Source organism: Lissotriton vulgaris, chromosome 1_1 (assembly GCF_964263255.1).
Source record: "Lissotriton vulgaris chromosome 1_1, aLisVul1.2, whole genome shotgun sequence".
Classification (NCBI taxonomy): Eukaryota; Metazoa; Chordata; class Amphibia; order Caudata; family Salamandridae; genus Lissotriton; species Lissotriton vulgaris.
Genome location: NC_141685.1, coordinates 1,658,911,741 through 1,658,939,129, shown reverse-complemented (window position 1 = coordinate 1,658,939,129; position 27,389 = coordinate 1,658,911,741). Strand labels below are relative to the sequence as shown.

The 27,389-nt window shown below is 48.1% G+C and overlaps 1 protein-coding gene across 1 annotated transcript in view; it reads left to right on the top strand.

Annotated features, from left to right (window-relative positions):
- LOC147750996 (NACHT, LRR and PYD domains-containing protein 1 homolog) overlaps nucleotides 1-27,389 on the top strand; it is a 784,790-nt gene that overhangs the window by 432,142 nt on the left and 325,259 nt on the right. Inside the window, exon 7 of the mRNA XM_086918888.1 lies at nucleotides 17,498-19,280. Coding sequence (XP_086775014.1) covers nucleotides 17,498-19,280 — 1,783 coding nt within the window. The remainder of the gene's footprint in view (nucleotides 1-17,497; nucleotides 19,281-27,389) is intronic.

The window sequence follows — 27,389 nt, the reverse complement described above, 5'->3', positions numbered from 1 at the left end:
TATGGGTAATGTCTCCCATCGAGCCTTGTGCCTTGCAGGACAAATGGACAGGACCCTTCAAGGTGGTCGAGCGCAAGGGCCCTGTCACCTATTTAATCGACATGGAGTCCCCCCGGAATCCCCTCTGGGTCCTTCACGCCAACAGACTCAAACCATTCTTCGTACGCTCGGAGCTCAGCCTACTGATGGCCACAGATAGTGGGGCAGAGGAAGACTCCGAGCCCCTCCCTGACCTACTGAGGACCCATGAGAAAGATGGCTCGGTGGACGGGGTCCGACTCTCCGATGCCCTGACCCCGGAGCAACGCCAAGACTGTCGGACCCTCCTGCTGCAATTTGCAAACCTGTTCTCCCTCACCCCCGGGGTCACCCCCTGGTGCCTTCACGACGTGGACACTGGGGACAGTCCCCCTATCCGGCACCGGGCGTACCGAGTACCAGATCGGGTGCGCGCCTGCATCCAAGACGAAGTCTCCAAAATGCTCACACTCTGAGTCATCGAGCCATCCGACAGCCCCTGGGCCAGCCCAGTCGTACTGGTCCCCAAAGCTGCTGCCCCGGGCACCACCCCGAGCTCCGATTCTGCGTCGACTATCGGGGCCTGAACGCTGTCACCCGAACCGACGCTCACCCCATTCCCCGAGCAGATGAACTGGTTGACCGCATGGGGGCTGCCCCTTACCTGAGCATCTTCGACCTGACAGCGGGCTACTGGCAGATCGGCCTCACCCCCAGAGCCCAAGAACGATCCGCCTTCTCTACCCCGGATGGTCACTACCATTTCAGAGTGATGCCATTCGGCATGAAAAACGCCCCCGCCACTTTCCAACGACTTGTGAACCAAGTACTGGCGGGCCTCGAAGAATTCAGTGCCGCCTACCTGGACGATATCGCTGTGTACAGCCGCCACTGGACAGACCACCTCCACCACCTCCGAGAAGTCCTGCACGCCCTCCAACAGGCCGGCCTCACCATCAAGGCCAGCAAGTGCCAAATTGGCCAGGGGTCCGTGACCTACCTCAGGCACCAAGTGGGGAGCGGTCTGGTGGCCCCTCTCCAGATCAAGATCGCTGCCATCCAGTCCTGGCAGCCACCCGTCACCCAAACCGAGGTCCGAGCCTTTTTGGGGCTCACCGGATACTACAGACGGTTTGTGAAGGACTATGGCAGCATTGTGGGGCCCCTCACGGAACTCACATCCAAGAAACACCCCAAAACCGTCAACTGGACCCCGGTCTGTCAAGCGGCCTTCGAGAAACTGAAGGCCGCCATGTGCACCGCCCCTGTGCTCCAGGCCCCCGACTACAGCCGAGAGTTCATCGTCCAGACGGATGCCTCAGACCATGGCATTGGGGCAGTCCTCTCCCAACTAAACACCGAGGGAGTCGACCAGCAAGTGGCCTTCATCAGCCGACGCCTGCTGGCCCGAGAGCAGCGCTGGAGCACCATCGAACGGGAGGCCTTTGCAGTGGTGTGGGCCCTCAAGAAGCTCCGGCCCTACCTCTTCGGTACCCACTTCCGGGTACAAACAGATCATCGACCCCTGCAATGGTTGATGCAGATGCGGGGGAGAATCCCAAACTATTGCGATGGTCCATCTCCCTGCAGGGGATGGACTTCACTGTGGAGCATCGTCCAGGCCAGGACCACGCCAACGCGGACGGCCTGTCACGCTTTTTCCGCCTCGACGAGGAGAGTCCCCAAGAGGATGGGTGACTCTCCCCGCCTTCAGCTGGGGGGGACGCATGTTGGACAGGCCTCGTGAAGGGCTCGCTCCCTCCCCGCATGACAGAGCCTGAACACCGGCTCTCCCGGTGCCACCAGAAGAACCACCCCGACGACCCACAGAAGCAACCCGCAACCCGTCCCCTATGGGACGCCTGCTCCCGGACATCTCTGTATCACTGGCCCGGGCCACCGCCAGCACCATTGCCCGGCCCAGCAGCCATCTTGGACACTGCACCACGAAGCCGCGTGGCCTCAGCTCGACCCTAACCCAGGGCCTGGCCAGGCCCCGAAATCCCGGCACCACCATCCACCCAGGAGGTGAATGGACCACTTGGCAGGTCAATGGGAGAGAGGAGTGTCGATGGTTCTCCCCCGCCAGGTGCCGATCGCCCCCAGCCTCCCCGGGCGCTGGCTCCACCCCCCTGCTGGGTGTCTGGACTCCCTCATCCCGGACCTCCCGACCTCCAAGAGCGAGGGTCCGGACATCAAAGGAGGCCAGACCTATAACTGGGGCAGCTCCAGAGCAGGAAGGCAGTTGTATCCTAAAGTCGAGAGACACCTAGAAGAACTCATCCTTGACGGACTGCTGGCGCTGCCGCAGCCCTGCCTTGTGAACCATCGTCCTGCCTGCTGGCGCTGCCGCGGCATTCTGCAACCTTCCTCCTCGTCGGGACCTGCTGGCGCTGCCGCGGCCCTCTGCAACCTACATCGTCTTCGGGACCTTCTGGCGCTGCCGCGGCCCTCTGCAACCAACATCATCTTCGGGACCTGCTGGCGCTGCCGCGGCCCTTTGCAACCTACATCATCGTCGGGACCTGCTGGCGCTGCCGCGGCCCTCCTCAAGTGAGACTTGCCATCCGAGCCTGCTGGCGCTGCCGCGGCCCGACCTTCCAGAACTCCGAGCTCGAGGATTGTGAGCTATCCAGCAGACCACCTCAAATACCAGAAAGGTATCAAGACTGTCCCGCTACCCCCTTTCCCTTCCAGAGACTAGAATTGAGAGGACCCTTGTGTCCCGATCTCCCTGTACCGTGATATTTTGCTTCGAGAACTGCATATAAAAAGCCTTAACCTTATCCCTGTGTGGTGTCCATCTGTGGGGGGGAAGTTACTCGTCTGTACGATCGCTGGAGACGGCCCTCACCGGAGGCCTCTCCCCTTGTCCTCGGCCGACCCTCCAGGTCCCCGTCTAACAATAAGTATGGGGAAAAAAGAATTGCATGGATGATTATGGCTACAACAAGAACAGTGTCACAGCAGCGTAACAACAAGTCTTCTTGACATGTAGGAGGATGATGTTGACGATGGATCCAATTGATGGTGGGCATGAAATTCAGAATTTATTTTAAAATACTCGTTGTTTTTTTAACCAGAATTACAATATCTTTGGAATCATCTAGCTGCCTTAAAATTGATTTGAGGAGGTTGCTTGCACCTTATCCTCCCCAGCAAGTGTGTGGAATTATTGTTGTAATTTACTCACACCTCAATGAAAACCACACAGCCCCGGGGGAAGAGGGTTAGGGTTTGAAACTTGGATGGGAATGGGGTTTGTGGGGAAAGGTTTGTGGAGAGAGGAAAAAAAACACAGCATGGACAAACAACAAATGAAGATAAACAAATCTTTGGATACAAAGCTATCCATAAATCTTTTAAGGGACATAAAGGAAGTGCATGCACTACTGCATGCATGAAGTTGTTTGCTAAATTGATAGGTTACTGAAAAGTAAGTAGTACTTTCTACAATGTACTAACTATGAAGAAACAATGTGACAGTACAGGGTTGCAGTACTTATGCAAATTCACTTGCCTATCTGCCCTCAGAGTGAAGAATCACTTAGTACATTAAATTAGTTTAGGAAATAGCAAAGAAAAAAGTATACAATGGCTGGAGGGATGAATTGAAGCAGAGAGCAAACAAATGCACATAGACACACTCATAGAAGTTCATAGCAATAACATTACTTAAAAGATAAGTAGAAATGAAGATGGATACTGTAACTGTATTTTGTTGTAGTTGTCCTGTTGAATTTGGGAAGTTGCATGCATCCAGCCATTCCTCTTTTACATGGTACTCCTCCATTCCATCTGACGCTCCGTTGATCAATGTTGGGGACCATAAGACACCTTGTCCACTGCCTGTCTGGTGGATGCTGAATTGCGGCTCACTAAAGGTAAGCCTGAGTTCATCCTTTTTCCCATTGCACAGGGTAAAATCCGGCCTGTAATTGTTGATGGAAAAACAGGAAGTGATATTAAAACACCACGGAGAAAAAAATATAAGGTACGCTGTGTAGTGCAAAAATAACACTTTTAGTTTCAGAGTCAACAGTATTAGAATACATACAAGCATCATTTCGAAAGTGCGTACTCTGAGTCTCCTTTTCAAGGATAAATAAGTGATAAATAAATTTGCTGATCTTTCCCCTCAAGCTAGGTGTAAAGTGTAAACTGCGATTTTAGAACAAAATTAGACCTTCCCAGCAGTGCCCCCAGACCCCTCAACCCACCCCCAAAAAAGTAGAACACCCCCAAACAGGCCAAAAGCAAAAATGGAAAATGCCACACTTAAAAAATCTACAGAGGCCTACCTGAAAATCGCTCCAAACGCGTTCTGCAGCTAGGCCCTAACCCCCCTTTTCCACCATGGATTTTCTTCAAACCACTTGCAATCAAAATTAGACCTTGCCAGCAGTGCCCCCAGAACCCTCGACCCACCCGCAGAAATGGAGAACACCCCCAAAAACATGCAATACTGCTAGGCCTCAGTTTAAATTGTGCCAAAACGCTGTCTGCAACTAGGCCCAAACCCCCCTTTTCCACCATGGATTTTCTTCAAACCACTTGCAATCAAAATTAGACCTTCCCAGCAGTGCTCTCAGACCCCTTAACCCACCCCCAAACATCTAGAACCCCCCCCAAGCAGCCCTCCAAAAACATGCAATACTGCTGTCCCCAAAACATGGGAAATTGCAAAAACGCGCCTTGACAAAAAAGTGCTGTTTTCAGCACTTCCACTACTTCGATCCTCTTGAAAATTAACCGGACACTTGTTCCAGTGATTCCCAAGAATCTCAGCAAGGCAGAACAAAATCGATCCATTGTACTGTGTACGACTAGTTCACCCAAACACACTCGCACGCAAAACACCAAAAAAGGCCACAATTCGGCCAATTCAGAAAAAACGCAAACCCCCTAAAACCTTACCAACATCATTATGAACGAGCCTGCATCGGGCCCTGAGCCCTAGACTCCGGGAACCCTACCAAATTATTAATTAAACCCAAAAACCCTAGTAAACTGCACTGAACCCTAAACCCTAGATATGCTTTGTCTGTCTGTGTCAAAGAGCCTAGGTATGCTACACCAGGTTGCTTCGCTCAGTGGTGCCTGCCTTGACCGTCTGCATGGCCCTGCCGCAAGCATGGGCCAAAAACAAAAATCTGTTCTGCTCGCGAAATTTACTGTTTTTCTGCGGCAAATTCACAATCCAAGAATCTCGCGAAATTGCCGAAAATTCGCAAACTCTTGAGCGCAACGGATTTTTGGCCCATGCTTGCGACAGGGCCATGCAGAGGGTCAAGGCAGGCACCACTGAGTGAAGCAACCTGATGTAGCATACCTAGGCTCTTTGACACAGACAGACGAAGCATATCTAATTGTATGCAGCAAGCCACATAGCCCCAATTTTTCATGAACTGCTGTACTCTGTAATCTGCCTGGCATAACAATACTACACTGCCTCGACCACTCCATACCACGACTAGACAGACATGTAGTTCTGCTGTAGTAGTTGTTGTAGACTGGTTTACCTGTTTGACACTCACGAATTGGCCATAGTTGTTCCCTAAACCCGCGCTAATGATCCATCCATCCCAGTGAGTGACTGTAAAGAAAAAAGATATAATATTTAATCAATCATCATGCTATATTGGCAAACAGTAAGTCCAAGGACATTTTGCATATTGGAAAATGCAACGTAATGGCCCCTGCAGTTGAAGTATAATTTGAATTAAACAAGGTAAAAAAAAGCAGAGTAGACTTGAGTTACATTTAGTGTGTAAAAGATTAAATAATAACAGAAGACATATGATTAATTTCATGCACAACAAACAAACAGCAATTGCTTTCATCAGAGCCAGACAGCCATTGATGTCCACTGCATGCCATCTTCTTCTCATTATTCATTACCTGTTCCACTTTTTGTCCGCATCTTCTTCTGAAAGTGCGGGACCACAGGGCAGCCTCTCCTGTCAATCAATTTCAGAAGTAACTGTCAGCAATCAGCAAGCATGTAGTCAGTAATTCCAGTCCCACTTGAGGGGACTCGTCTACGAGTACGAAGACAAAGTTTCTTTATTCTGCGTAATCCAGCCATCTGCCTTCAGGGAAATGGATAGGGAAAGTCTGGAGAGGAGGAGGATAGAGGAGCATGATTGAGTTGTGAACTTGTGAACCTCAGGAATGCAGACTGCGGCACCTTCAAATCAATAAGGAAAGAAGATGAAGACAGTGCTGCTGATGGACTTGTTGTGATTAGGTGATTAGAGTTTTGTTGTGGTAAAAGTTGCAAAACAAAGAAAGACACACAGGAATAAAAGTGAATAAGGTCGAAAAAAAAAGTCATTTTCAGGCCTTGGTGTCAGGGAAGTAGAGCTCGTCCTCAAACTCTATGAATTGAGACGGGAGTAGGTCATCTAACAGAGAAGAACTTCCGTCACCTATGTCGGTGTCCTCTTCTTCCTGCGTGCATTCACGTATTTTGTAATCTGGTGGTATCAAGTGCTGATTCATCTTGATCAGTGTTAACCTCTCCACATTTTTGGGTGAGAGGCGGGTCCTTTTTGAAGTTACAATTGCACCAGCAGCACTGAAAACACGTTCAGAAGACACGCGAGTGGGCAAGACAAATAATTTAGAGCCAGGTTGGTGATCAGTCGCCAATGAGGCCTTTTCCTATACCAATAAAGAAATGGGTTCTGATTAACAAAGACCTCTGTCGGGTCATCCAGATAGGCCTGCACCATCGACTCACGGTTCTCCAGGGTTGCTCCACTTTGCGTACCATCTGTGGCCTTTGCATCACTGGAACGAGCAAACCCTTGATGAGTTAGCCAATCCGCTTCCGACAATATTATGGCTGGGCCTGGTGCAGGTGAGGATGATGATACGTTTGCTGGTGTAGTTAACGGCTGTGAGGGAAAGTGACTCCCTTTGGCCACAGATTCAGAAGTGGAACTTGACGCCGGATGGCCTGCTGATTCAGTTGTACTTCTGCCGGCTCCTTCAATTTTCTGCGGCTCTTTTTCAAACCGAGTGGCTGACACAGCTAGCTAATGTTCGTACGTTGAAACATCTGCTTCATCAAAAGGAATGAATGCGTTGCTGGCCACTGCCTTTTTGTACTGTGGATCCAGAATAGTGGCACAAATGTAATGTTGTTCTGTATGTATGTTTTGAAGCCTTTCATTGGCAACTAGGCGGCTTAATAACCTCTCCGCCAACTGATATGCGTCTTGCTTTTCAGCATCATCTCGGAACGTTGAAGACACCACCTTCAGTTGGTGCTCTAGCATGCCCAACAATGGGATAGCTTTGACCAAAGAACAGTCCTCTCTGCTGACTTCAGGCGTGAAGACCTCAAAAGGACGAAGCATGTCTGTCAGGCTTGCAACTAGCTTCCATTCCTCCAACTCTAGCCTCATGTCTTTCATAGTAGAACCCAGTTTTTAGACATACTCATTTATTACCCCCCACTGCTCAGGCAGACGCTCAAGCATGTAAAAGGTTGAGTTCCAACGTGTTGCCACCTCCTGGATGAGTCCTTTGACTGGCAGTCTACGTTCATGTTGAATGCTCCTCAGCTGCTTCCAGGCCTTAAAAGAATGGCTGAAATGTGTGCAGATTCTTCGGCAGGTGGTCAGTAGCTTGCTGACTGTGTTTTCTTTTTTCAAGAAATCTTGCACCACGATGTTAATACTGTGCGCCAAACACGGCACTCTGAAGTAGTTACCATCATGCATGGCCTTAACTATATTACTGCCATTATCCGTGGAAAAATAACCAATTATGCGATTTCTTGGGTGCAGCCATTCATTGACATTCCTATCAAACTCCTCCAAAAGGTTAGGTGCAGTATGAGTTTTCTCCATGGCAAACATGGCTATTGTTGCATGTTTCCGAGTAGCTTGAAAAACTGTGTCTGTGTCAACACCTACTTTTAACTTGTCTTTAACCCCTGCAAAAGAGACCCAGTGTGCAGTGATGCACATGTAATCAAGGGCTTGGCAACTGGTCCACATGTCTGTTGTCAGGTGGATAGTGTGAACAGCACACTTCTGAATAGCTGCGCCGATCACCTCCAGCACATCTTGATGTAGTGCTGGAACAGCAACCCTGGCAAAATAGGACCGGCTAGGAACCTTCCATTTAGGACAGACTGTTGCCACAAATTCTAGAAAACCCACCCCTTCCACGAAAGAACAAGCATTTACAATGCAACGGTCTCGCCTTTGCAAAAGTTAGAGCTAATGGCATTGTAAATGACAATGCCATTTATTTATCTGTTTTCAAAACCAACACAGAAATAAAAATGTTGTCATTTACAATGCCAATAGCTCTAACTTTTGAAAAGGTGAGACTGTTGCATTGTAAAGCTTGTTTACCACTGGTCTGATGCCTCAAATATGTTATAGGCTTATTTTGAGAAAAGGAGGAGAGGGATGAAGAGGGAGAGAGAAAAAAAGTGAGAGAGAGAGGGGAAAAGAGGATGGGGAGGAGAGAGGTGAGAAGAGGGAGAGGGAGGTGGAGGAGAAGGGAAGAAAAGGGAGGAGAGAAAGAGGAGAGGAAGAGATGAGAAGGGAAGAAGAGCGAGGAGGAGAGGAAGAAGCGATAAGGAAGAAGAGGGAGGAGGAAAAAAGGGAGATGGAAAAATAGGAAGGAGGGGAGAAGAGGAACAGGAAGGAGTGAGGACAGGAAGAGAGAGGCGGGTTAAAGCCACACTACTGAAATCAAAAAATCTCACCTGCGCGACACTGCTGTGCAGTGAACGCCAGGCTTCGACCTAAAAAGGAAGGCCAAGAAAAACTCGGCACTGAGGCCTTGAGGTTGACTGCACGGAGCTGGATTACACCCTTAGTCAGATTGAAAGAAAAGCCCAGGACAGGAATCACTATCTAACACCCTTAAATAAATACGGTTGAGTGCACAAAGCAAACATACAATCCTGTAGCTGTTTAGGGTACACAAAAGATACATAGCCTTTAAAGTGAATAAAAATGTGGTTAACAGAAACGGCACAGAGCTCCTCAAATGAATACGGTTTGAGTATACCAAGGCTATAAAAAAAATTGCATATGAATTTTCGTCTGAAGACAGTCACTAAGGTGAGTGGATGTTTCTATTCTTTGTACTCTCTAAATCTAGGATACACAGACCCCAAGGACACACAAGGTTTAGAGAGCACAAAAGTCTGGACTCCCAAAATCTCTGTAGTCAGAGGTTCAAGAGACTACAATATGAAATCAAAATCCAGTAAATGTTTCATATGGATTGATTACTCAAACTATCATTCTATGGTGTTGGTCAGTCTTTTAGACGACTCATCTACAGAAAGGCAGTCACTGCACAAACTGCTGTCGTACTCTGGGATATCTTTTTAACCTATTGTCCCAAAATCAACCATCCTCAACTCAAGAACAAGGTGACTCTTATTAAAGTAGCTAACGAAGTGGTTCAACATTTAAATTCTGGAAAGAAATTGGTACTAAAGAAAAACTTTAATTATTATTCCAAAGCTACTAAACACTCAGATCATATCCAGTATTCTGCTTCACACCTATTTTCTACATGCAATACTTCACAGATTGTCAAAACCAAAGCCTGTAGTTCTCCACATCATAGCCATCCAGCCCCAGATTCTCAAGATAGACTCCTTCACGCAGCTTTGTAAACTAATTTGTTGGCCTTTGGGGAATACAAGTCAGTACTCTAATAAGCTCTACCCCTCGAGTCTGATTTAGTAGCAATTTATGGTTACGTAGTTATAGAACAGCTTTTACATATAAGAAAACCTATGCTTCTCGCCATAGATAGGTTTCTTTTCCCAAGCAAGGAACTAGATTCAGAAGAACTGGGCCAGTGCAAAGAGCAGTACACCCTACCCTGCCTAGGGCAAAGTAGTGTCCCTAGCTCAGCAGTTCCCAGTCGTGCACTAGAACAGGAGCATCCCTAGTCCACCAACCACTACCCTGGGCTGAAGCAGTGACCTACTTCTACCGCCAGAGTTACGAGCCACGGTGTATAGCACCACCTCCAACCTCATCCACTCCTCTCCTCATGCTCCATGATGAGTGTCTATAAGGGAGAGGGTGCAGCAGACAACTCTTAAAAGTTCTGTTAACACGGTTTGATTAAGCTCCGCTCTCAGAACACTGTAGTGCTGCAATCCTTCACGAGGACACCTGTACCATCCCAAGATGCAGCAGTCAGCGATTTCCATTTTGTAGCGGTCACACCCTGCACTAGATGAGCAGAACCTACTGGTTCCAGAGCCTGCAGCACTGGGCACGTCCCAGTGGGCAGCTGTGAGGAGCACCATCTCTAATCAAGCCTGTGTGCGCCAGTCAGCCACCTATCGCTTGCACCCACTTCGCTCCAACACTCCTCTCTGAACAAAAGCCTTGCTTTCATCCTTCCATCAGCTAAGCTTCATCCAAATCAACACATCCGCGGAAGAAAAAGAGACATTTAAATAGCTATGTCCCGAGGCATAACGCAAAGTCAAGTGTTTGTCACCAACCGCTGGCGAAGAGCCCATGCTGCCAAAACCCCACCAACTACCACGGCAGGACCAGAAGTGTGACAAACCACAAGCTCCCCCAAGACCTGGACACTTCTCGTCTACACATCGGGCCCTACACTTCTCCCAGCTCATCTCTGGGCCTGCACATGCAGCTGCCACGACGAGAAGACAATCTTGCCTCTGGTTACTGTCCTGCGCCCAGATAACTGCGCCTTCTGGTGTGAAGTCCAGGGCGAGAGGAACCTTTGCTGAGAGAACAAGCAGTGAGGAGCACACCACTGTGCATCCCCGAGGACCCCCCCAAATACGATAGGATCGCCCTAGTGCAAGCAGTGGCGCAAATAGAACCTAGTAACCCCCAAAAACCGCACGTCACTCTAGTGGAAGCAGTGGGGAGCACACCCAATGTGAAGCATCTATGATCCCCCACCCCCCAAATACACACATCACCCTAGAGCAAGTAGAACACACATTAAGGATGCGGCGCCGAGGCCCACGAACCTGTCAACCTAGTGCTGGCAGTGGGGCGCACACCCAGTGTACAGCACCGAGGAGCCCCCAAAACCAAACCTGTCACTCTAGTGGAAGCAGTGGAGAGCACACTGTGTCAGCAACGAGGACCCCCCACCCATAGGCACGGATCGCCCTAGAGCTGGCTGTGGGGCGCACACCCAGTGTGCAGCACTGAGGACCCCCCATAGGCACGGGTCGTCCTAGAGCTAGCAGTGGGGCGCACACCCACCCGAGGTGCAGCTGCCGGGATGCCTTCCTCCCGCATTATTTACCAGGCAGCGGTGGCAGCCGCAGCTCCCGTGTGAAGCCAGCCCCCCACTCTAACTCCCACCCACCCCCAAGCATGGGAGCATTCATGCACCCCGTACCACCGAACCCACCCCAACCCCCTCCACCCTTCTAGCGCCAAACACTCACAGTCCTCCCGGGAGGCTCTAGCAACCGTGAGACGGCATCATCCTCTCTTCAAGGAGCCCGCCTCTAGGGGTGGAGGAGGGGTCCTGGGAGGGGCCGAGGAGAGGGGGCCGGACCTGGAAGGAGCCGGGGAGGGAGGGAGGGAGGGGAGGGCCGGCAGGGAAAGTCACAGATCGGGGGCAGGTTGGTTTATTTATTTATGCGTTTTTATATAGCGCAGACTTTACCCAAAGGCGTCCGAGTGCTTCACAACAGGAACAGTAATGATATGTGAGAACATAACAAGTGAACAAATTACAAAAGCTACCGACACCACACTGCTGCGGTGACACCTGCCGTCTGCAGCTCGCAACCGACACCACACTGCTGCGGTGACTCCTGCCGTCTGCAGCTCATCCGACATCGGCCAGCGGCCTCAGTGCGCAGCCCACCCCTTCCAAATACACGTCCAAAATGGCCAAAACATGCTGGAAATAAAAAAACATCCGCCCACCGCCGCAATGACGTTCACAGAGGGGCGGAGAGCGAAAAAATCACTGGACCGCCCACGAATCTGCTCCGACAATTACGGACAGATCTCTCTTCCAATGGCTAGCCTCCATTTATGGAGCTAGCCAATGGAACTGAGCGGCGGGACAAAGCCCCGTACTGCTAAAACATAAGATTTTGCCTGCGCGAACTCTGCTGCGCAGTGGACGCCAGGCGAAACCTAAAAAGGGGGAAGGTCCAGCGCTAGCATTTTAGCCAGCTTTGCGTTATACACACGTGCCGTTGGGTGGTTGCGTTCAAATGGCACCTCTGACATTCTGCTAATGGTGGTCTGGACTGTTTTACGTGATGATGATGATGCAGACTTCTTCAAACCAGTTAGCCTCATTGATGTACTTTTTCGCATTGGTGTCTCTCCCAGACTCTTAGTGTGCCTCATACATGTTTCAGGGGTAAAGGGTGTGGGCGCTACCACTGCAGTGCTGCTGCCAGAGGTACTGGGTGTACCAGAAAAAATGTCTGTCACTTCTTCACTTCCCCCCTGCATGATCAGCCCCTCGTCATCATCAGATGCAATATGAATAGATACATTTGGATTTGTTGTACTTTTGGCTCCCTGGATCTTCCTTAGGTGCGCCTCCCAAATGAGAGTGTTGTGTTTTTGGAGATAACCTCTCTGGCCTACGGTACCATAGTTGGTACCGAGCTTACCCCGACTAACTACAGTTCTACAAATCGCACAAATGACCATGTTTTCCGCCTTTTGGCTAACACTAAAGAAGTCCCAAACTGGGGACTGTAAATGTCTGCTGGTGGTGGAGGTGGTGGTGGAGGTGCTAATTTCAGTTTCAATGCCAGATGAAGTGGAGGATGGGCGTGGCTGAATTCGACTGTTGTGCACTTACAGCACCACTACTTGACGTAATGGAGGTCGAGCTGGATGGAGGTCCCTGCCGGCCCTTCTGACGAGAAAATATGGAAGTTGTCAGTCGTGTTGGTGTAGTAGTTCAATGCGTTGGTGGTGGTACCAGTGCCACGCCGCCCACATCCCGCTCAGCAGCAATTCGGGATAGGGTAAAAATGTCTGTCTGCTGCATGCCCGCTGGGGCTGGAGGGATGTCTGTGATGACTGGGTCGTCGTCAGACTGTTCATCAGCAGCATACACCACTTCTTGCTCTTCGTCATCATCAGCCAAAAGTGAAAGCCTTGCAGGAACCTTCCTTTTAGGCTTAGCTATCTTTGTCGGCTCATGGCGTGCCTCCTTCTCAGACTGCATTGCTGGGTTCCGATCAAGGTCATCAGAAGGAAGGGGGCTTGAAGAAGAACTTGTAGTGGACCTCCTTGACCTTTTTCTTGCTAGGGATCTTGAAGACAATGGATCATCCTCAGTAGGAGTGGCTTCCTCGGATGACACCTCCGCTTGAATCTTGATTTCCTGATGTGCCCCTACTTCTAGAGGAACAAGCATTGTGGGCAGTTGTGCCGCTCCATGCGCCTCTCCATGCGCCTCTCCATGTGCCTCTCCATGCGCCTCTCCTTGTGCCTCTCCTTGCGCCTGTACTTGCGCCTATACTTGCGCCTGTACTTGCGCCTCTCCTTGCCCATGTACTTGCGCTTGTACTAGTTGCACCTGTGATTGTCGTTGTGGCTGTGGTTGTTGAACACTCGTCAGCTGAGTTACACCCTGCGTTGATTGGGTGCTACTTTCTTGCGATGAGCCAACATCACTGGTCGATGGTGATTGAACAACCAAAGTGGCTGCCTCTGCAGCACTCATGGACTTGGACCTAACTTGGTGTGGTGGCACTGAGCCCAATGAAGCGGAGGTGCTGCTCCCAGCTTGGTCCCCAGTGGACCCGCTGCTGCAGGCGTTGTTTTTTTTCCCCGTAAAAAAGTGTCTGTGGGCACACCAGTCTCCTTGGTAAGTGGCACCACTTGCTTCTTCTGCTCCTTCTTACTGGCAGTGGCAACTTTCTTTGTAGAGGAGCTACGGCCACCTTTCTTCGGGCCCATCTTCTTCAGATGTCAGAGCAGCAGGCCGCAGTTGCACGAGTTGCAGAGTTGTCTGTGGCCATACATGACGTTGTGCTGCACGCACCACTGCAGGACTTCTTCCTGGCACTGGTGGTTCTCTTGTGCACCTAAAAGCAAAGGAAGTCAGAGGAACATCAGTTAAACACCCCAAAAATTCGAAAAACACACACAAATCAACACAATCCAATGCCATCCATGCCCTCAATGATGTTTAAATTCAAGAGGCCCCACACAAAGCCTTGGTCCATGCCCCATTCACTACCCCTGGGCATAAAGGGTGAAAGCAGGGCAGGCTGGGTGCAGGCCTATGGCTCTCAAAGCACACTGCCTGGCTTCAAAATGGCCCCTTGTCCACCAGCCACATGGCCAGGCCCTGCCTGGACCAAGCCTCAAAATGGCCCCCACCCACATGGTCAGGCTCCAACAGCAACCATAAAAAGTCGAAAAACACACAAAAAACACCACAATCCAATGCCATCCATGCCCTCAATGATGTTTAAATTGGCCCCACACAAAGCCTTGGTCCATGCACCACTCACTACCCCTGGGCATAATGGGTGAAAGCAGGGCAGGCTGGGTGCAGGCCTATGGCTCAAAGCAAACTGCCTGGTTTCAAAATGGCCCCTTGTCCCCCAGCCACATGGCCAGGCCCTGCCTAGACCAGGCCTCAAAATGGCCCCCACCCACATGGTCAGGCCCCAACAACACCCCAAAAAGTCGAAAAACACACAAAAACACCACAATCCAATACCATCCATGCCCTCAATGATGTTTAAATTCAAGAGGCCCCACACAAAGCCTTGGTGCATGCACCACTCACTACCCCTGGGCATAATGGGTGAAAGCAGGACAGGCTGGGTGCAGGCATATGGCTCAAAGCACACTGCCTGGCTTCAAAATGGCCCCTTGTCCCCCAGCCACATGGCCAGGCCCTGCCTGGACCAGGCCTCAAAATGGCCCCCACCCACATGGTCAGGCCCCAACAGCACCCACAAAAAGTCGGAAAACACACAAATAACACCCTAATCCATTGCCATCCATGCCCTCAATGATGTTTAAATTCAAGAGGTCCCACAGAAAGCCTTGGTCCATGCACCACTCACTACCCCTGGGCCTACTGGCTAGTGAGGCTGTACAGGCACCCCAAAATTAATAATAAAATCCACATATAACAGTGAGCTAAAATTCCATGACATAAATGAGATTTAAGTAAAAAATAAAACTCACAGAAACAGTTGTATCATGCACCCATGACTAACCCTGGGCCTTCTGGGTACTGTGGCTACCCCCAATATATTTGTTTTAAAGTTGTGAAAAAGTTTTAAAATTTTTGTTGCAGCAACTGCAATGCCCTAAACAAACAACACCAACTTACTTGTAAAATCTCAAATTCAAAAGTGATCCAAACTCCAAAGTCCAAAAAGTCCTCAAATACAAATATACAGCAGCAGCCACAAAAAATAATCCTTCCAGTTCCAGATCCAAATCAAAAGTGACCAGGACATGGACAAAGCACTGGGAGGAGCCTGCTGGACAGGAACAGGAAGTTGGAGACTCTGGGGCACTTCCTTCCTCCCACCCCCACACCCCCCAAAAATGGACTCCTTGAACAAAAAAGTGCAGCCAAATGTCAATCTGAGGAGTTATTCTGATCAAAATCATGATTTTCAGAAGGTTTATGCTGCCTGCGGTGGATTTCTTGTGCAGAATTGCAATTTTTACAAGTTAGGGAACGCAGGATGTTCATATCTCCCGCTGGAAGTCAACTGCGTGATCGCGGACCCTTATGACGTACTCGCGCTGTCAAACTCTCGCTGTGCAAGATGGCGGGCCGCAATGACGTAATCGCGGTCGAAAAACTCTTGCGCGATCACGCAGCAAGATCCAAAATGGCGCAGCACACGCAAACTGGGAGAAAAACAACTCGGCGAACACAGAGTCACGGTAAGTCAACGCCGCGCGCGCGATATTGTATTTTTCAAGCGCGACCAAGCAGAAAAATTTGCTGGCTTGCAAATTTGTGGATTTTTGGGCAAATTCGCGCGATTCGCGAATTTGCCAAAAATCTGCAAATTCCGCTAACGTAACAGATTTTGCTCCCACGCTTAATATGAACCCCATGAACTGACCACTGAATCAGAGTGGTCTTTGTTCTGGGTTATCGAAAGAGGTCCTGAGAGACTGCTGCTGCATTGGTATTTAGAGGAGAGGGGCTGAGCCAAGCTGATGTATGTTATCCTTTTGAGGGAACATTCTCTCCTTGCCGAAGTCTGATAACCACAGCACTGTTGATTTATGCGCCTCGTGCGCGTGAGCCAGCGTGGGTGGGCGGGGCCGCCGGGAACTCTGGGGGATGTAGTCCCCCCACTCGGCGGCCGCAAGGTGTAGGCGGCGGCGGGGGGGAACGGGATGCCCAGAGAAGGAAGCGCTCGTGAGCGCGTGTCCAGCAGGAAGATTCAGGATTCGCCCAGGTCCAAGTAGATTTCTCTGCTCGCTCGTTTGTTTTTTAATATGCTTAAATTATCTCGTTATGTACAGCAAGAATATTTTACCAGTTCTGGGCTGATGTCCTGATAAACAAAAATTCACTGAACAAAGCATAACTGTAACTGTCAGACAGACAAGGCTAAGAACCTCCAGCGCCTTGAGACCCTCACGGGTAACTAGTCGCACTTAACAAATACTGATTGACTGATTGATAATGTCTTTTTAGATAGAACATTGTACATTGTCATTATTTAAATGCCTAAGAGCTAGTGGCGAATCCTATGACCCTCAACGTAGGACAATTACTCAGAATATCTGAAAGACCTTTTCAAGGCTCACAAAGTCCCTAAACAGTGACCTTTTTATTTCAACACAGTAGATGGCTCAGATTTTTTACTGATTAATTCACATTATTTGGCTTTCAGAAAAATGTATGAAACCCCTTAGATATAGCTTGGAATGTCCCTAATGCTTGCTTCATACATCAGATGCAAATAATGAAACCTGTAACCTTGATGTTGGATATCTCAGCATAGTATTCACATGGAGAGCCTGATAATTTGAACTGTCACTAGAGCTTTGCAGGCTACTTTAAAATGTCTTCACATTCACTGCGTTTAATAAATGCCATGAGAGCTGCTTTAACGTTTAGACTGATTTGGAAAATTTAGCGTTGGTAAACAAGGGCACTCTGACATCAATGCAGGGTGCTTCACAAAGGAATTAATGATACCCCTTCCACCTCTTTATTTTCTATCACCCTGAGTCCATTCCTCCCTCTCGAATTGGATGAAGGTGATAATTTTTTTATCCGTATTAATATTTCCTTAATATTGTATCAACAGACTCATAAATGAATGAGGTTATCCTGGTCTATAATTTTCCAAACTTGCAATCTGTTTACTATTTTGGGTAGTAGATATGTGAACCCGAGTACTTCACGTTGGATATTGATTAAGGGAAATAAATCCAAAACCAACAATTTTGAATCAAGTAAAAATATTTCTAAAGTTGTTTTCTCTTTGCAGGAGCAATTGAGTCCTACAGAAGAAAAGTCCTCAGCACAAAAGAACGCTGTTGTAAATTTGCATTCAATGAAAAAGGATCTGAAGAAGAGAAAGATGATTGCTTACCTCGAATATTTTATGCAATGAGAAGAGAAATGCTCCATGAATGCTCTGGTAAAGGAAAATCCCACATGGGGTTTGCTTTCACAGAAACGGAGGGTACTGTACAGTCTAATGATCTGTTCACTGAAAAAACACTGGAGCTGATTTCGGAGCGGATGCTGATATCCGGAGATGCTGGGATTGGAAAAAGCTTCTTTTCAAAAGGGCTTCTGAAACAATGGGCATCTGGGCAAAAGGATCTCTGCTACAAATGTATAATTTATATGACTTTCAATGAGTTAAATGCAATTAAGGAACAAATAAGTGTAAGAAGACTCTTAGAAAGCAAGTGCCCGGAGCTCTCTCCAGTGCTCACTGAGCTGCTCGTCGAAGAAAAAATACTCATCATTCTGGACGGCCTGGACGAGTTTAATCATGATCTAAAGGACAGCTCACCACCACCGAATAACATATGTGATGTTGATACACTCCTTGATATAAGCACCCTGATAACAAAAGTCATTTACAAGGAGCTTCTCCCAGGCACACATGTTTTAGTCACGTCTCCCTTGAGTTATGTGTGTAAAATCAAAGAAAGTTTCACTTCTGCATTTATATTGGAAGCATTCACTGAGGATCAGGTCAAGGAATACTGCGAGAAATTCATGCCTTTCGACAACATATCGGAATCTATCTTGGACTGTATCCACAAACATAACTTATCCAGTTTGGTGTCAATCCCCCTCCTAAGCAGTACCCTGTGTCAGTTGTACAAGAAAGGAGGCCATTCTCAGAACGAGGGATCCCTGACCACAAGCAGCAGACTGATGTTCTCCCTTCTTCAGCGCAGTGTGGAGGCCACCTTAACAGAGACAGGACACATTGATCAAGAAATGCCTCAAAAATCTGAAGTCCCGTTAAGCATTAAAAATACTATCCATCAGCTGTGCAAGATTTCTTACGATAATATTATTTTTGGAATGCAAGAAATAAAGAAAAAAGACCTTGACGTAAACAATTATCTAATTTCTGGAATGCAGGAAACAAAGAAAAAAGACAAGGTGAATTGTTCAGAGACAGACGTTCTCTTGAAAAATCTTTCAGAATTCTTCTTCAAGAGAGACACTAAAGGAGACAGGTTTGAATATCGACATGCCAGCATACGGGACATGTTTGCTGCCTTGTACTGTGTAATGCAAATACAGGAAGAAAACGAGCTTGAGATATTCTTGAACGCCTTAGTTTTTGGCGAGATGCTCCAAGATTTAAAGTTCCCTCTCCTTGATAAAATTACCTCTGATCACTGGAAAAGGTTTCAGAACTTAATACGATATTTCTTTGGTCTTCTGTTTATCAAAAACAATAGCCTTTTATCCCAGCCACTTTCTCTCAGCAAAGATATGAAGAAGTTTCTAAAACATTGGTTTGAGACCTGGATTGAGAGGAAGCCACAAAAAATTAAATTCTTCAACTTCTTGCATTGTGCATTCGAATTGCAAGATCCTGATCTGAGAGAGGATATCTCACATTCGATCAAGAACGTGAATTTGTTCAATATACCTCTTAACTCTTTAGACGTCAAAGCATTGTGTTATTGCTGTCAAAACTCCATACTCGACGTGATGAATCTAAGATTGTGTGAGCTGAGAGACAAGGCCTTGGAACAACTCCGAATCACTATACACATGTGTAAAGATGTTATGTAAGTAAATAATTGGTGTTTATATTTTCTTCCATGCCTTTTTTAACCAACTTAATGAAATGGCGGAACTGAGTACATAACTTATTTTATTTAAAGATAGGACTTATTATTTTCGATGTATAATAAATAACCTAGCACATGAAATGGGTCCTTAGTTTGGAGTATTGCAGTATTTGCAGATTGTGGTGTAGGGAGATTTAGCAATTTCCTCTGAGCTAAGAAAGTATGATTAAAAGGGGAAACTACGGGGCATATTATCAAGCCTGTGCGCTAAAATTATCGCCGCTTTATCGGCCGAAAACGGCCGATAAAGCGGCGATAATGGGCTTGATAATATGCTCTGTGGAATTCCAATCGAAGCACATGTTAGATATGAAGACATCTAACATGGGCTTCGATTGGAATTCCACAGAGCATATTATCAAGCCCATAATCGCCGCTTTATCGGCCGTTTTCGGCCGATAAAGCGGCGATAATTTTAGCGCACAGGCTTGATAATATGCCCCTACAATTTTAGCCTAGGGGCTGGTGCAATAGTGACAGCACCACTGCCTCCAAAGCTGCGGCTGACCCACAGGATTTTAATGTTGTCTGCCTTGACTCAAGGACATTTTACAATAGAGATTCAGGAGCCACATCTGGAAGAAAATATGCCATTCCAGGGCTGCTAGCCAGGTCTGCAGTTACATATGATATTTCTTACTACAGCCTCCACTCAGGGAAGAGTTCTGTCTCTCAAAATAACACAAGATGCCACCTTGCTTGCCATATTTCAACACTGGCAGTTCCAGGGATGAAACATAAACATTTTCTTAGTTAAATATCTCTTTTACCCTGAGACCTAGAACACATCATATGAGTTGCGAGTGTAGTCAGATTGAGTTTTCAGAAATAAAAGCATTTTAGACCGGGACTGCCATTTATGTCTCTTTATAAATCATTTAATCAGAAAATATGACGCGGCTAGCCAAACAATTTTCTTCTGGACACTAGGTTGTTCTCATCGTCAATAATGTCTCGTTCTCACTCATCCTTTTGCCAATCTGCAGAGAGTAAGATGTCAAACTTCCTGTGTAAATATGCAGAGTGTTATGACTAGCAAATTGAAATCTAGTTGATGTAGCTATGTCTATAGCAGCAGAATACTTCTTCTATCATCTTCTATTCCTAAACTATAAATCCACTTGTTGATATGATATGTAAGAGCTGGAACGCTGGTTTGCTAGGAAGTGATGTCCTGAGGTTGCCTTTGAGTGTGTTAAAGGTAATGTGCATGGAGTAATACTCCAAAGCCCCAAGGGTGGTGTGTGTTGTGCTCTTCAGAATTAGGTGAGTTGATTGAGTTGTAATGGAAGTATGGGGTCACTGGGATGAGAATGTTTGTGGGAGAGGGATAGAAATTGTGGTTTATGTCACCCTTGGTATACAGTATGCAGAAATGTTGGTATCACATTTAAGATGGAATATCATATAGGGGCAAACCCACCTGTGGTACAATATACCCAGAAGTGTAGACACAGAACTAGGGCCAACATTATATGAGGTAGGGCAAATTTAGGTGAAAAATCACATTTTAGCCAAATCACTCTTGGTGCAACACCATCAGGAATGGAGAAAACACACCTAGGACTACAACTCACATTAAAAGATGTAACACAGTTAGCATCATATTTACATTTGAAATTACCTTTGGGATAATATCAGCAAGAGTAATGTCATACTTTTAGTTGTGGAAATCACATTTAGGTGCAAATATCTTTTAGATGCAAAATTACACTGCTGCAATGTAAGTAAATCTTAGACAGAATCTCTTTTAGGTGCATAAATACACCTCCGAGCAAACTCATCTTTGGTACAAAGTCACTTGCTACAGAGACAAATGCGGTAGCAGGATATTACAAAATACTTCAAAGAAGTGCATCAGTATGACATAAAATTTAGTAGACTGCACATTCAGGTGCAAAACCAACCTTGGCTCAACCTCAGCATGAGTGCGGAAAACGTTTAGGAGTTCAAACACAATTCTGTGTAAAATAACTTTTATGATGAATCACTTATAGGGCCAAAGTCACACTTTGTATAGATTATTCAGCATTGTGGTATCACATTTAAGAGCAAATAGTATTTACTTGCAAAATCACAATCAGTTGTACTATCATCCTGGTTGAAACATCAACCTGGTGAGAGGGTAGAAGCTGTGCCTTGCTGGATCATTGCACCGCTTGAGAAACCACACTTCCCATCATCCCCTGGGACACGACACGTGCATTTAAGAATGACGCCGACCCACGGCAGTTGTAGGCACTTGACACAGCCTGGTGAGAGGGGAGACATGCATTTAAGTATGACGCCGACCCACGGCAGTTGTAGGCACTTGACACAGCCTGGTGAGAGGGGAGACATGCATTTAAGTATGACGCCGACCCACCGCAGTTGTAGGCACTTGACACAGCCTGGTGAGAGGGGAGAAGCCATGCCTTGCTGCTGGATCATTGCACCGCTGGAAAAACCACACTTCCCATCATCCCCTTGGATTCCATACACACATTTAAGCGCAATGCCGCCCGCAGCGTGGGATGCACACATTTGCGCACCTGGGCCAAGGGCGGGCCCGTCCACGCCATTCAGCGCCCTGAAGAGGGCTGGCCACCCCTCTAACCTTGTGGCCTTTGCATCTGAGATTCCATAAGGCAAAGAATGGCCAAGCATAAGGCCAAAGCTGCAGAACATGGGGGTGAATTTATCAATACACTAGACTCATTCCTGACGAGGGCGGCTGATGTACTATCCAAGGAGATTGAACTCACCAAACGCCGCCTTTCCCTAGAGGAGGTAAGACCCGTTTGGAATCTAGTGTTATGCCCAAACCAGCAGATTTGACAAGCTCTGCTGTTATGACTACTCGTGATGATCTCCCCATAAGACTCTGTAGCTCCCTCTCAAGCCTATGTGGAACAGACGGTAGCCCCTAAAAGAACCGCTAGTAAAGAGAACAAGCATTAGAAATGCAATAGGTCTCGCAGCATTAGAGTTAGTGCTTTTAGAATTGTTTATGGGTTTTTTTGTAAATCTTTAGCATGAGGTTGAGGGTGAGTGAGGGTGAGTGAGGGTGAGGGGTTGAGGGTGAGTGAGGGTGAGGCTGAGGTGTTGAGGGTGAGGGTGAGTGTGGGTGAGTGTGGGTGAGGGTGAGGGGTTGAGGGTGAGTGAGGGTGAGGGGTTGAGGGTGAGTGAGGGTGAGGGGTTGAGGGTGAGTGAGGGTGAGTTAGGGTGAGGGGTTGAGGGTGGGTGAGGGTGAGTGAGGGTGAGGGGTTGAGGGTGGGTGAGGGTGAGTGAGGATGAGTGAGAGTGAGGGTGAGTGAGGGTGAGGGGTTGAGGGTGAGTTAGGGTGAGGGGTTGAGGGTGGGTGAGGGTGAGTGAGGATGAGTGAGAGTGAGGGTGGGTGAGGGTGAGTGAGGGTGAGGGTGAGTGAGGGTGAGTGAGGGTGAGGGTGAGTGAGGGTGAGGGTGAGTGAGGGTGAGGGTGAGTGAGGGTGAGTGGTTGAGGGTGAGTGAGGGTGAGTGAGGGTGAGTGAGGGTGAGGGTGAGTGAGGGTGAGGGTGAGTGCGGGTGAGTGAGGGTGAGGGGTTGAGGGTGAGTGAGGGTGAGTGAGGGTGAGTGAGGGTGAGTGAGGGTGAGTGAGGGTGGGTGAGTGAGTGTGAGTGAGGGTGAGTGGGGGTGAGTGTGGGTGAGTGTGGGTGAGGGTGAGGGGTTGAGGGTGAGTGAGGGTGAGGGGTTGAGGGTGAGTGAGGGTGAGTGAGGGTGAGGGGTTGAGGGTGAGTGAGGGTGAGTGAGGATGAGTGAGAGTGAGGGTGAGTGAGGGTGAGGGGTTGAGGGTGAGTGAGGGTGAGTTAGGGTGAGGGGTTGAGGGTGGGTGAGGGTGAGTGAGGATGAGTGAGAGTGAGGGTGAGTGAGGGTGAGTGAGGGTGAGGGTGAGTGAGGGTGAGTGAGGGTGAGGGTGAGGGTGAGGGTGAGTGAGGGTGAGGGTGAGTGAGGGTGAGGGTGAGTGAGGGTGAGTGAGGGTGAGTGAGGGTGAGTGAGGGGTTGAGGTTGAGGGTGAGGTGTTGAAGGTGAGTGAGGGTGAGGGTGGGTGAGTGTGAGTGAGGTGTTGAGGGTGAGTGAGGGTGAGGGTGAGTGAGGGTGAGTGAGGGTGAGGGGCTTTGGGTGAGTGAGGGGGAGGGGGAGTAGTTGAGGCTGAGTGAGGGTGAGTGAGGGTGAGTGAGGGGTTGAGGGTGAGTGAGTGAGGGTGAGGAGTTGAGGGTGAGTGAGGGTGAGGGTGAGTGAGGGTGAGGGGTTGAGGGTGAGTGAGGATGAGTGAGAGTGAGGGTGAGTGAGGGGTTGAGGGGTTGAGGGTGAGTGAGGATGAGTGAGAGTGAGGGTGAGTGAGGGGTTGAGGGTGAGGGGTTGAGGCGAGACCTAAAAACCTGACGATCGTAGGGTTTAGCAAGATTTTGGGGGTGAATGTAAAGAGGCTTGATGTGTGCATAAGTGCCTCTCAGGCAATACTTAGCATGAGCCCCTTCCCCTCCAAGAACACACCCCCACAGAGTTATTTTAAGTTTGCACAGCTGCATTTCATGTCCAGATGAATACTGAGAATGATAATTTTTCATCACTGAATAGAACTGATGTAGCTTATGAAAATAACACACAGTATTGCAACCCTGCATATGTAAAATGAGAAACAGTGTTGCAAGAATGTTTCTGTGACTTTGAGACTTGAACCCGTTTTTTTTTTTAAATATACTTTTTTGGTTGTTAAGAAATGAGCATAACAAAAAGACAACTGTTTGGCAGGGTTATGACGTCACTTCCTTAAGCTCACTAGAGCAGTCCAGGCAACCAGAACAAAACAGTGTGTTTTTCAGGCGATATGAGAAGGGCGACACGTAACGAGAGGCACATGTCCGTGCTGATTGGGCGGAGGTTTCCGCCCATCACGTGCCACCGCGACATCCGAACACAGGGCTTGCAGTGCTTGGCGCGCGGCCGGACATGGTGTCAAGCAAAGGGCGGGCTGGAGCTGCGCAGGGAGAGTGCAGAAAAAAACATAACCCTGCAGGTTTATTTTTTTTATTTAAACTGATGTTCTGGAGCTATATTTCAGCTCCTGCGTCCAAAAATCTTCTGGCACGCGGCCAGCTGTAATGAGGAGCAGTTGTGCGCTTTGAGCCTGCATGTTAAAACTCCTCGTTAACAGACACCACAAATGTCGAGCAAACAGCGTGTTTTGCAACCTCCGGATCAGCTTTTCTTACATCGGTGAGCTTGTCGTGCAGGCAGGCTCCTCCCCAAAAAAAGTAGTTAAAACCATAATGTGTTTACCAGAACACAGCTGAGAGAAAAAGTGCTGAATAGCAGGGCTGGGGAATGACATGGCTGAGAGTTAGTATACACAACACTTTAAAAAACAAGCCTTTCACCGTAACACGGCGGGCAGGGGAGGGGGCGGAGAGGGGAGAGGTGCGACATGGCAGGCAGGCAGGGGAGGAGAGTAGGAGGAGGAGGGGGGAGGAGAGTAGGGGAGGCACGGCCTAGCGGCAGGCAGGCAGGGGAGGAGAGGAGGAGGGGGGAGGAGAGTAGGGGAGGCACGGCCTAGCGGCCGTGCAATCAAGTAGTGAGGGGGCGGAGCTGGGGGAGGCTGTGAGAGAGAGTAGGCAAGGCTAGCGGCAGGCAGGCAGGGGAGGAGAGGAGGAGGGGGGAGGAGAGTAGGGGAGGCACGGCCTAGCGGCCGTGCAATCAAGTAGTGAGGGGGCGGAGCTGGGGGAGGCTGTGGAAGAGAGTAGGCAAGGCAGGCGGCTGGGGGCATGTGCACGCGCATTTAAGCTCAATGCGCATGCGCATTGAGCTTAAATTTCTCGTGCACTGCAAGGAATCGCCACGATTCCTTGCAGTGTGGATAAAGAGCGGATAAGTGCCAATACTCTCGCCTTGCTCGATGCGCATGCGCATCGACAGGCGAGACCTAAAAAGGGGAGTAACAAAGAGCAACAAGGCCACGAAAATAACTATGGGGTCCGAGGCCGCGCTAACACAGGGACCATTGATTGGTTTTGATGAACTTCACTGAAGAATAGAGCAAGCAGGTTATCTCACTGCTCTTGCAACCAGTACTCTGTACTTCGCTTCGCTATCCTATCGAACTGAGGGGTTGGCACCAACTGGGGAGGGTTATTTAAAGATGGGGAGCACCCAAGGACAGTCAAAAAGTGATTCCCATTTTTCAACAGCCCCACCAACTGTGACCCTGGGCCCGATGGAGTCCTTTTCCTTCTAACAATGGAGAGCAATCATAACAAGGGGAGAGGAGAGGAGGGACAGTCACTCAAACTCACGACTGCTATATATGATTAACCAAAGGATACCATCACGTTCCAGCCAGTTATCCCAACCTCTCCAGAAGCAGGATATTTCAACAGTAGAGGGTATACAGACCCGGGCACAAGGGCCTCTAAAACTCCAATGTTGTTGATGAGATTGGTTAGGGTGAGTCATGTGAGAAGACAAGTTGTGAGGCTGTGAATATACAGAGGGAACAGGGGGTTAAAATGTTATCGACGTTAGATCTCCCTCCAGCTGCCTGTCCATATTACAAATACCCCTGAGTTTAAAAGAACCAAGATAGAGTATACGGAACAATTAATGACTAAGGTATTACATCGGCTGACAACTATCAATAATGGGGGTTAAGAGCTCACTATTCATATCATCATGGCAAGGAGAGTGGCATGGGTGGGCAATGCGCCCAAAACTGTAATGGGAGACTGTATAGTTGTACATTTCAACAACTAAAAACTGGTAGAGAACCTATTGAGCACACTCCCAAATACACTCACGTTTGATACCCAGATTTTCACTCTTCCCTTGTTTTTTTTTATAAACCCCTAAGGCTAAAGTCCACAATGCAAAGCAGGCACAGAACAGCACTCTCTTCCCCCCTCCCCTGCCTAACTCTGAACCCGAAAGAGTAGTAATAGGTATGATAAATAGATGTGTCCCATATGACGGTCTTGAAGAATGCGGCTGACTAAACAAAGACCCTATGGCATTATCTGAGAATAAGCACCCTGTCTGCAAACTATTGATGGAAGTAGAATCAAAATAGCAGGGCACAGAAAGACAAAAAATGATCACCTGGAATGTATCCTGTCTCAGACAGAAATTAGATGACCCAAATTGGGTAGGTTTAGTGGAGAACTTTCATATAATATATTTTCAGGAAACCTGGGAAATAGGCACAACCTGTATGGACGGGTACGGTTCATTCCTCCACCAGCCACTCCCTCTAGAGCTGGCTGAGCGAGCGGGTACATTCTAACCTTAATTGCAAACACAGTAAGGTTCAAGGTTATAAACTTTCTAAATGAGTCCCCATAATACCATATCATGTTTTGTGAAGGTCTGAAAGGGTGGGACAGGATTCTGTTCAATTTCTATAATAACAACTTTGGTAGCATTTGGCTATGGTGGTGGATGCATTGGAGAAAGATATTGCCTCCTTTTCGAAAGAACATCATAACTCTCTTAACATATTATGGCTGGGAGACTTCAATGCCCATAGCTGCAATAAGATGGGAAAACCAGTGTGTGGATTGATTGACGGGGAGGGGGTGTTACACTACATTTTTCCTACAATGAATATGGTAATGCACCTACCAGATTGTTAACAATCAAGAATCTAGTGACAGTTAACACACCCAAACCTAACACAGGTTTATTAGAGCATACATTTGATACCTTTGATTTTATTGGTGCCTCTGAAGCCTTCGGCACATTTTTAGCCTTCATCGATCACTGAGCCATTGCATGCCAAATGAAATGGGGAAACTGGAATAATCTCCCAGCTGTTAAAGTAATAAAGCCAATTATAGCAAGCAGGGATGGTATTGTGCTGAAATGGGATAAGAGTGACACAGCGGAATTCACCCGAAGAATTATTACAAAAATGCAGATGGGGTAATGACCTGCCTAGATCTAAATTCAGATATGTGAGACATTTCATCAGCTTTTGAAGGGATTCTGGGTGAAATCAAAAGTAATCTGCTTCGACCTCATCCCCCTAATAGGTCTAAAA